Source organism: Panthera onca, chromosome D1 (assembly GCF_046562875.1).
Source record: "Panthera onca isolate mPanOnc1 chromosome D1, mPanOnc1 haplotype 2, whole genome shotgun sequence".
NCBI classification, from domain to species: domain Eukaryota; kingdom Metazoa; phylum Chordata; class Mammalia; order Carnivora; family Felidae; genus Panthera; species Panthera onca.
Window position 1 is genome coordinate 6076022 of NC_138348.1, and position 10676 is coordinate 6086697.

The 10676-nt window shown below is 57.0% G+C and overlaps 1 protein-coding gene across 3 annotated transcripts; it reads left to right on the forward strand.

The window, feature by feature from the left end:
- Positions 1-393: 393 nt before the first annotated feature.
- SLC29A2 (solute carrier family 29 member 2) lies at positions 394-10099 on the forward strand. 3 transcript variants are annotated; one of them, XR_013550276.2, is made up of 13 exons: positions 396-2119; positions 2379-2460; positions 3951-4111; positions 4334-4473; positions 4887-5021; positions 5679-5776; positions 5991-6075; positions 6624-6760; positions 7025-7130; positions 7245-7330; positions 8102-8301; positions 8951-9876; positions 9960-10099. XR_013550276.2 is itself a non-coding variant. In XM_078433706.2 (12 exons), exons 1-12 carry the CDS (start codon positions 2091-2093, stop codon positions 8992-8994), a joined length of 1299 nt encoding a protein of 432 aa, XP_078289832.1. In that variant the 5' UTR covers positions 394-2090; the 3' UTR covers positions 8995-10099. The 3 variants fall into 3 exon arrangements, 2 of the variants coding, with proteins under 2 accessions (XP_078289832.1, XP_078289831.1); XM_078433706.2 differs by having other exon boundaries at positions 394-2119; positions 8955-10099; XM_078433705.2 differs by having other exon boundaries at positions 8951-10099.
- The last annotated feature ends 577 nt before the right edge of the window (positions 10100-10676 follow it).

Below are 10676 nucleotides of genomic sequence, written 5' to 3' on the forward strand. Positions count from 1 at the left end.
TTTTTAGGTAATCTCTACACCCAGTGTGGGGCTCAAATTCACAAGCCCGAGATTAAGAGTCGTTAGATCCATTGACTGAGACAGCCAGGCGCCCCTACTTAATTTCCTTTAAATGACTCATTTTTCATAAATTAATTTTGAATTTACATTAAATTATAAGAAAATTTATCTTTTCTCTTCTATACCTTTTTATTTAGGTATAGTTGACACACAATGTTACATTAATTTCAGGTGTACTATAAACACATTTATTTTTAAATAAATTATAAAAATTTAATATTTCATTATTTAACAAGCTTATATTTTAATTTATTTCTATTTAATCTTTATTTAATTCTAATAAACTTATAAACATTTCTTTATTAAATTATACATAATTTTATTTTTCAAGGAAAAGGGTACATCATTATTATAGGAAGCTAGCATCCATAGTCCGAAAAATAAAGCAACTATAAAAACAGAGAGAAGGAACATAAAAGTTATGAACCTCTATTTATATGAAATTGTCAGCAGAAACCCTGATGCCAGCTTTTTGTTAGAGAAAGAAGGAGCGAAACCAAGAGGCCTTAGAAACACGTTAGCACCAAGTTGAGACTTTCCCCTTGACATATTCTGGAGGCTTGAAAGCAAATTGAAAAGAGAATAACTTTCTCTTTCAGTGTAATTTAATTCTGTCTCTGTTCTCCCTCAAATCACTTGTGTGTTATTACAATCCATTTATTCACCAAGTATTTATCAAACACCTACTACGAACCAATCAGTGGTACTAGATGTTTGCAATAATAAAACACTGAACCAGACAAACACAGTCTTTGCCCCGTAGACTCCCAGTCGGCTAAAACACACACACACACACACACACACACACACACACACACACACGTAATCTGGAAGGGATCATAAAATTTCATTACTTATGACAGTAATTTGTAATTTAGATCAGTATTTATATGCACCGTGACTGCGGAGCAAACAAACCCACTTGTAAATTCCATGAGTTAGAGCAAATTAATTTCAAAATGGCCATGGTCTATAATCTTTTCAAAGTTTTGCACAGGAAAAAAAAAAAAAAAAAAAAAGAGGTGGGAGGTAGGTGCATCTTCATAGGTTTGATGTGATGAGACCCGGGATCGCCGAAAGTTGTTTGTTTGTTTGTTTGTTCGTTTAGCGGCGGTGGTGGGAGGGCACCTCCGGGTCACCCTTCCCTCTTGAGCCTTTGCTTAACCCCTTGCTGCCCCGAACGCAGCTCCTCGGTCACCGGGAAGCCCGCCCGGATGCCCCGCTGGGCCCACGCCTCCGCAGTGCGCCCCCAAAGACACGGAGCTTCTCCGGGCACCCGCTTGGAGGAGAAGAGGCAGTCTGTCTGTCTGTCTGTCTTCCTGACCCGCCTGGGGACGCCTGGCCCTCTCCTTGGTCTCCCGAAGCACCCAGCTCCGCGCAGCCCTCCAGGACCGCTGGCGGCAGACGCTCAGGTTACCCCTGGGCGAGCCGGCTCCCCGGAGGGCTCGGCGTCACCCCGCGCGGCACGGCTCTGGCACCACCTCCGAGCTGGCGGAGGGGGAAGCAGCCGCACCAGGTCGGCTCCCCAGCTCCGGACGGAGGAGGGGCGGGGTACCTCCCCCACCGCAGAGGGGTGCATATCTGCATATTCAAACCGCAGAGGTCCGAGACGGGCGCCCGCGGACAGGGGAGACAGCAGGGGACCTTCCCGGGGCAGCCGCCTCTAAGCCGCACGGGATGGCGAGGGTAGCCGTGCGTGCCGGGACCGCGAGGTCGGGCAGGGTCCCAGGCTGGAGTCCGGAGTCCCCGCCGGGGGGAGGTAGGGAGGAGTGGTGCGACCCTCTGTCCCCGCCCCGGGGGCGGAGCGAGGTTCTATCCTGCGGAGCTTGACACCCGCAGAAATCGTTCCAGGCCTTCCTCCCCAGCTCCCGCTTCGTCCCCGCCCCTTTCGGGGAGACTCGACCCCCTCCGCGCTCTGTCTACCGCCCGCAGGACACAGCCTCCCGGGTTTTCTGGCCCCCGGGCCCCGGCGTAGGTGCAGGTGCAGCACCCAACCTCCTTCCCACCCCGGCGCATCCCGCTGGGCGGCCATGGCGCGAGGAGACGCCCCACAGGACAGGCGAGTTGGGCGCTGGGTGGGGCGCGGACGAGGATCCGGGTGGCGGTGGGCAGCGCAGACCCGCTCCCTTCGGGCGCTCCAAGGCTCAAAGCGGACTGGATGGAACTACAATTCCCATCAGCCGCCTCCCTGGGCTGCCTGAGCCGGGGTGATGGGGGTTGTAGTCCGCTCTCCGGAGGGGGCGACCCGGGAGGCGTGGAGGGGGGGCGGCAGCCGAGGCGTCGCGTCCTAGGGGTGACCTTCTGACTGATCCCCACAGCTACCACCTGGTCGGGATCAGCTTCTTTATCCTGGGGCTGGGCACTCTCCTTCCCTGGAACTTCTTCATTACGGCCATCCCGGTGAGACTCGCGGCTGGAGTGCCAGCCCCATGGCCACAACCACCATCGCCTTGGACCAGAGGCGTGCCAGGCGCTTTCCACACCATGCCACCTTTGACTCCTCATTATGCCCGTTTGCACGTTTGTCCGCTGAAGCACCGAGCCTCAGAGAGGGCGAGTGCCCCTTTCACGGATAGGAAAGGCCAAGCTTTCAGAGATGCCCAGATCCTACAGGGGCAAGGCTACCAGCTCGGGGGGGGGGGGGGGGGGGGGGGCCTCTGGAACTAGCAAAGAGCTACCCATCCACCACCCCTGTTTGTGTTATTCCCTGGTTAAGTCATCCCTGGGCTAACCCACTCCAAAAGCGGATTATCCAAGCACTGCTTACATTCATTCATCCACCAGTTAGTAATGTGTACCTACTGTGAACCAGGCCCTGTTCTTGGCACTGGGGCTGCAGGAGGAAACATAACAGAGGGAGCCTGGATCCTCATGGAGCTTACATTCTCTCAAGGGAAGGAAGAAATGTGGGGTTTGTGTTCTTTTTAGGACTGGGTTATTCATATACATTCAGTTCAACAACTTTCAAGATGTCTCTTCAGTGCCTGGCTCTGTGCTGGGCCCCGGAGACTCAAAGATTAATCAGCCCCTGGTCTTGAGAGGGAGCTGGGTGCAAAGAGCTATTAATAATGTAACATGACACTCAGCATCCCAGGCTTGGAGTAAAATCCAGTAGGCCCCCGGAAGCGGGGCGGGGGGGGGGGAGGAGTGATTCCTTCTGCTTCACAGAAGAGGTGATTTGTAACTTGGGAGAAGGGTAGGCAAAGCATTGGTGTTTGGCCGGGGTGATGGGGGGGGGGGCGTGGAAGGAAAGGGAGAAGGCATTCCACGTGGAGGTGACAGCGATGCAGCCTGTTCAGAGAAAGGACCAGAGCCTGGGGTACCTAAAGCTTAGCAGCAGAGCCCAGATGCGGCACAAGAGAGAGGCTGGGCTCTGGTCCTGAAGGGCCCCAAATGCCATTCTAAAACCTCAGGGTTTTGCCCCGCAGGGAGCCATGGGCAGTGGCGGGGGCAGGGGGGGGGGCGGGGAGGGAGGACGGATGGGGAGGTTAAGCAGACACTGGACGAGTATGTGTTCTAGAGAGAATGTAGTTGGTCAGCACCTAGGCCAGGGCCTGGCTTACAGTAGGCACTCAATGAATACTCAGCAATCTGGAAGCTGCTGCAGGAGTGGGGGATGAAGGCTGGAACCCAGGCACCGAAGATTCAGAGATGGAGCAAGGCCCAGGTTGGGGGTTCTTAGGGCTTGGGCCCTGTCCCAGCCCTCTGCTGTTCAATTCAGTGCACATTCATCGAGCTCCCACTGTGTGCCAGGTGCTGGGATCAGACAGCTCCCACGGACGTTAACTGAGCAATCCCAAGCATGGGAGGAGGCGGAGGGGGAAGGCTGGGGGGTTCCTCAGGGTAGGTTGGAGGGTGACCCTGTACCCCCTCCTCTGGCATCCTGTCAGTACTTCCAGGGGCGGCTGGCAGGGGCCAACAACACCGCTGGGACCCTGGGCACCAACCACACAGGCCCTGCAGACACTTTCAACTTCAACAACTGGGTGACGCTGCTGTCCCAGCTGCCCCTGCTGCTCTTCACGCTCCTCAACTCCTTCCTGTACCAGTGGTGAGAGACCTTGCCCCTCAGGCTCCCCACCCTCTGTGGCCCCTCCCCCGCCCAGCTAAGGAAGCTCCATCTGGGCCCAGGTCAGAACTCCCATCCTTCCTCTACTCCCCCTGCATGTCCCCTCCAGGTGCCTCTGTCCAGCCCTGGCCTCAATCTCTTGCCCACCTCCCCCTGCCTGGCCTGGGCCCAGCTGATGTCCACTCTGCCCCTCCTTGTGAGCAGCATCCCTGAGACGGTGCGGATTCTGGGCAGCCTGCTGGCCATCCTGCTGCTTTTTGCCCTGACGGCAGTGTTGGTCAAGGTGGACATGAGCCCTGGGCCCTTCTTCTCCATCACCATGGCCTCTGTCTGGTTCATCAACTGTGAGCACCGCTGCCCCTCCCCACCTCCCCACCTCCCCACCTCCCCACCTCCCCACCTCCCCACCCAGTCCACCCAGGGCTTTAGCCCAGCCTCTTCTTTGTAAGTGAAAAGGGCCCCACATATCCAAGAAGGGAGGACAGCAGCCCTCCTATCCCTGATGAGAAACCAAGGCCCAGAGGGAGAAGAAGAGCCACTTGTCCCAAACCCACAGTGACCTAAGATGAGGCCTCCTGGCCCCAGGCGCCTCAGACCTATGGCTACACCTGAGCAGAGGAAAGAATGGGGGCTGATACACCAGAGGGCCCAGAGTCTCACGCCTGCCCAACTTAGTCCAGAGTCTGCCAACACCTCCTCCGAGAAGCCTCCAAGGCCTGTCTAGTTGAGCGGCGGCCCCACTCCTATCCCTCCACAGCCTTCTGTGCAGTTCTGCAGGGCAGCCTCTTCGGGCAGCTGGGCACCATGCCTTCCACCTACAGCACCCTCTTCCTCAGTGGCCAGGGCCTGGCTGGGATCTTCGCTGCTCTTGCCATGCTCATGGCCATGGCCAGTGAGTGGAACTGGGTGGCTGGAGGGCAGGGGTGGCCTCTGGGATTCTGGGAGCAGAGACAGTGTGCTAGGAGTGAGATGCCTTTGGTTCTGGTAAAGATGGAGGTGATGGGAAGCTGGCGGTTGGGTTTGGGGACAGGGAGTAGGGTTCTTGGGCTCTACAGTGAGAGAAGGACCAGGTAAGGAATGGGTTACCATAGGGCCAGGGGCAGGATTCCTGAGGCTGATAGGGGTTTGTGGCAGCAACCTGGGTTTGAGGGAAGGGGGGGGGGGGGTGGGGACAAGTTTGAGATTCAGATCAACTTGGTCCAAATCCAATTCCACTGCTCCCCAGCCGGGGACATTGGACAGGGCACTTCACCTGTGTCAGTTTTCCCATCTAAACGATTCTTACAGCTCTGTCCCCAGATTGTAAGGTGTATGCAGTAATAATGAGCACGTAACAGGTGATCAACAAAAATGACAAGTAGGGAGGAGTGAGAGAAGCAAAGGGCGGGGCTGGGCTGGGGCCCTGCACAGGTTCCTGAGTTTGTCAGTGAGCGGAGGCCTGGAGGTGAATCTGAGAAGTGCATGATGGGAAGTGGGACAGGAGGCTTCAGCCGCCGTGGGAGCCAGTGGGACCAGCCCCCTCCAGTCTGCAGCTGAAGTTTCTGCACAGGTGGCGTGGATGCCCAGACCTCCGCCCTGGGGTACTTCGTCACACCCTGCGTGGGCATCTTCACGTCTATTGTGTGTTACCTGAGCCTGCCCCACCTGGTGAGCCTGGTTGGTATTGGGCTCAAGGCCCCACTTCAGAGCATCTCAGATACAGCTCTGAGTCTGAGGCCCTGAGAGGGGCCAGGGGAGGAGGAGGGGACCTGATCCCCAAAGGAGTCAGCCCCTGGGGGACTCCAGCCTCTAGGTCGACAGGGTGGAGAGGGATCCGGACACCTCAGCCGAGCCAGGCAGGCCCAACGCTTTCCTTCTGCAGGAGTTCGCACGCTACTACCTAGCCAAGAAACCATTGCAGGCGCAAGGTCAGGAGCTGGAGACCAAAGCTGAGCTCCTCCAGTCTGGTGAGCTGGGGCCCCCGCTGGGGAAGTGGAAGACCCAGGGGAGGCTGAAGCTACCTCCACAGGGAAGCGTCTTCCCTCCGTCCCCATCTAGAGTCCTCCCCCTGGTAGCCTTGCGTGAGCAGACACAGATCATGAAGGGAACTCAGTGGGAGTCAAGTCATCCCTGCTGCCTTTTGGGCATCGGTTTTCTCCTCTATAAAATGGGGGGACAGTGGAGCTCCAGCATGCTCGTTCTGGCTCGAAATGCATTTGTTTGAACCCTGGTCTCACAACATCTAAGCTGTGTGACCTTAGGCCAGTCACTTAACCCCTCTGAGCCTCAGTCTCTTTATTTGCAAAGGAGTAGCAGTGAGATAATCCATCTAAGGTGCTTAACTCTGCCTGACACATGCCTGTGCTTAATAATAGTAGCTTAGCATCTTTCCATAGTTAATTCTCCTTGCCTACATGCTGAGCTGGAGGAGGGTCACTTGTTTTAACTGCTGGGAATTGCCCTCCATCGAGCCTGGCTGTCACAGGCATGACCCTGCCCTCCCCTCTTGCCCCAGATGAGAAGAACAGTATTCCCAACAGCCCCCAGAAGGTAGCCCTGACTCTGGACCTTGACGCTGAGAAGGAGCCAGAGCTGGAGCCAGAGGAGATCCAGAAGCCAGGAAAACCTTCAGTTTTCATTGTCTTCCGAAAGGTTTGGCTTGGCCATGGCCCCCAACCACCATCCCTGGGGAAGAGAGAGCTGCTCTCTCCAGCCCTCTTTAAAGACCCTTAGAATGGAATGGGGCCTTAAGACTTGCGTCCGCTTCAAGGTATCAGGGTCATAGTGGGCCAGGAACACAGTTAGGCCAGGCCCCAGGTGTCCTGTGCCCCGGCCGGCGCTTGGCGCTTGGGGGTTGGGGCTGCGCGTTGGGCTCTAATCTGCCCCGCTGCTTACATCCCTGCCTCTGGCTCCCAGATCTGGCTGACGGCGCTGTGCCTTGTGTTGGTCTTCGCAGTCACCCTGTCTGTCTTCCCCGCTATCACAGCCATGGTGACCAGCTCCACCAGTCCTGGGAAGTGGAGTGAGTGTTGGGAAGCAGAACAGGGCAGGGCAGGGGAGAGGGAGGGAGGAGGAATGAAGGGGAGGAGGAGGGAAGAGGAAGGAGGGACCAGGATGAGCCCTCTTTCTCTCCCAGGTCAGTTCTTCAACCCTATCTGCTGCTTCCTGCTCTTTAACATCATGGACTGGGTGGGGCGGAGTCTGACCTCTTACTTCCTATGGGTGAGCATACTTGGGCTGGGGGGGCCCGATGGTTTCAGGAAGCAGTTGGAGATCAGAGGGTGTGAAAGAGCACAGAAAGGTGGTTTCCTAAAAGTCTGACCACTCTAGGTCTGGCAACAGAACAGCTGGCCAAGAGGTAGTGAGCACCTGGCCCCTGGAGGTATGCAAGCCAGGGCTTGGACCGTGAGCTCCTTGAAAGCAGAAGCCACGTCCAAATGGCCTATGTTCCCCAGCATCCAGCCCAGAACCCAGCCCTCGGTCCTCAGGGAATGTTACACGGAGGTTCCCGTACCAAATGAGACGCTGGACAAGATTCTAGTGTTTGGACTGCTTTTAGCCAAGGTGCTCCTTCTTTAAATGAAATCTTCCAAGGAGATACAATAAATAAAGGAGATTGAAGAGGAGTTGCTCTGATCCAAGCTAGGATGGGGCCTGGATCCCCGGCTTCCAATCCCATTCAGCAACCCCATGTGCCCCGAAGGGGTCTGCGGAACCCCCAAGGGTACTTGGAGGAACCCAGCTTGAAAACCAAAGATGGTGTCTAAGGTCTCTTCCAGTTCTGCCACGGAGAGAGCCCAAGCTGGAGCTCGGAAGGGCAGAGGCGAGCCCCAGGCCAGTCCCTGATGGCTGGGTGGCCTTGGCCCAGCCCCTCACTCTCCGGAGGCCTGGGGGCCGGGTCCTCACCGGCTCACGTAGAGTCACGGGTCAGGGGAAGTGACAGTCTGTCCGGGGTGGGCTCCGGGCACCTCCTCACCCCGGCTTCTGCCACAGCCGGATGAGGACAGCCGGCTGCTGCCCCTGCTCGTCTGCCTGCGTGTCCTATTCGTGCCTCTCTTCATGCTGTGCCACGTGCCCGAGAGGTCCCGGCTGCCCGTCCTCTTCCCGCAGGATGCCTACTTCATCACTTTCATGCTGCTCTTCGCGGTGTCCAACGGTTACCTGATGTCCCTTACCATGTGCCTGGCGCCCAGGTCTGGGGGTCGGGAGGGTGGGCCTGGGCGTGGGGAGGTGGCCTAGCTCTTCTTGAGGGGGACGGCCTGCAGGAGAGGGTCCACTCTGCTTCCCGCCAGCCCAGCCCTGGCTGTCTCTAGGTGCCAGCCACCCTGTCAGGTCAGACCTTCCCTGCCGAGCCGGCCCCGGGGCAGGAAGGGAGAGGAAGCCCCAGCCCGAGGTTCCTGCCAATAAAGTAGCCCAGACACTGGTTCTAGGACCTCCTCTCTGGGCCTGTTTCCTCACTTGTGAAACAAATGGGTTGAACTATCATTCCTTAGGGCCCAGCTACTCCCCCCAAATTCTCAGTTGAAGGGGAGCGAAGGTGTTGATCAAAAGTGGAGGGTTCACGGACTATTTACGCTGGGGACAACGGAGCTGAGAATCCAGAGAGAGGAAAGGTGATGGGGACAACCAGGCTGGGGACGTTTTGTCAAGAGGGAAGGCAGTGGAGTCTAGAGTCCTGTAATATTGGACTTGCAGGGCATGAGAGATGTCCCCGTCAGTGGCCTCGTTTTACAGATCGGGAAACTGAAGTGAGGTGTCCTGTCGTAAGGGGGGCACAGGGCACTGGGGCTGGGTCCAGGATTGGCCCGATGTTTTCTAAGAGCCTGCTCCCGTGTGTTCTAGGCAGGTGCTGCCACATGAGAGGGAGGTGGCCGGCACCCTCATGACCTTCTTCCTGGCCCTGGGGCTCTCCTGTGGAGCCGCCCTCTCCTTCCTCTTCAAGGCGTTGCTCTGAATGCTCCGTTCCGGGCTCGCCCACGGCTCTCTCTTCGCTACCCCTTCGGAGCTGAGACCCCCGTGCAGGGGGAATGGCGAGCCGGGCCCAAGCCTCTGCTGGGCTGGTGCCCCTCGGTCTGGAAGTGCCACCTGCAAGTGGGTGCTGCTCTCCTTCCCGGGCTGGTGTCCATTTGGGGGCTGCGAGGAAGAATTCACCAGCGGTCATTCTAACCCCCCACCCCCAGCAGTGGAGCTGAATCACAGAGACAGACTATTCAGAGGCACACAAGACCTCTCTGCACAGGTGCCGATCAGGGAAAGAGGGCCAAGGACCATGGCCCTTCCTCACCATCAAGAGTACATTTGTTAATCTCAAGACACGCGCTTGCTGATCTGTGGCCACTGGAGGCCACCAGCGGGGTCTTGCCACAGGTGTGGCTGCTGGGGCCCAGCCTGGGGTTCAGAGTGGGAGTGGGGGCCAGCCCAGGGCAGGCCTGCCCCTCCCCAGGCCTCAGCAACTCCACGATCGGATGTCTCAGACCCCAGGGCAGAGGATGCCTGGGAGGCCGAGGGCAGCAGGGAGAAGGAACGGGCATTAGGGATCTGAAGGTACTCAAAGGACCATCTGGGCCTCAAACAGTGTTTGCGTAGCCCACACTTACTGTCCCCGCTCCCCAGAGCCAGGCTGGGCCTGGGTCCCGGAGCTGCGGGCGGCTTACATGTGTGCACCCCACTTTACAATTTGCAAAGCTCTCCCGCACCCATTCTCTTACGGAAGCCACATTGAGACACTTGGGGGAGCCAGGCAGGGACGGTGCTGTCCCTCTGTACAGGTGAGGAAACCGGATCTCGGGGGGGAAATGACCTGGTCCATGGCCGAGCCGGGACCCAGCCCCCACCTCTCTCCTCCCTATAGGTGCTGTTCTTCCTGCCCACTACTTGCTTCTCCTTCCCTCACGAGGCTCGAGGCAGGAGTCCTAAGCACTTGCTCCCCACTTTTTGCTGTTTTCCTTCCAAACCCACTCCTGGGTCTAATAACAACCTTCTTCATTTGTATCATCAATTCACGGAGTCTTTATTTCCAAAGCGCTTTCAGCTCTATCAGCTTTGATAAGCTGGGTAGGGTAGGGATAATTGTACCCATTTGACAGATGGGATGACTGAGGCCCTCAGAGGGGCAGGGATTCGTGGGCATCCCTCTGCTGGGCCCTCTTGACCACATGATGTCCTGTGCTCCTGGGCAAAGCACCTGGCTGCATGGACAACTATTGCTTTCCCCCTCCACTGGTGTCCCCTGCCTCCCCAGGCCCTCCTCCTCAAAAATGGAGCCTCAGAGAGGCAGTCAGCCAATTTTCTAGAGGGATGGAAGAAAGGCTTGTTCCACCACACATCCGTACTACCCTGCCCAGCCCAGAGAAGAGCACAGGTTTTTGCTTTTAGAGGCACCGGCCTTTCTGCCCACTTGCCCTCCTGCCTTCCATGAACATTCCCTGAAGCGGCTATTATATACCAGGCGCTGAGCCAGCACAGGGCCCCTGCTCAGAGGTGAGATGACCGATATGACCTTGGTAGCTGAAATAAAGCCACAGGGGAGACCCCAAATGACCACTATTCACTGTGCCAGGCCCTGGCT

Excerpts from the sequence above, each read along its gene's own strand:
- SLC29A2 (XM_078433705.2), top strand. The coding sequence starts at position 2,091 with ATGGCGCGAGGAGACGCCCCACAGGACAG. Across the intron at positions 4,112-4,333 it reads AACTCCTTCCTGTACCAGTG|CATCCCTGAGACGGTGCGGA; the intron begins GTGAGAGACCTT and ends CCTTGTGAGCAG. Across the intron at positions 5,777-5,990 it reads ACCTGAGCCTGCCCCACCTG|GAGTTCGCACGCTACTACCT; the intron begins GTGAGCCTGGTT and ends TTCCTTCTGCAG.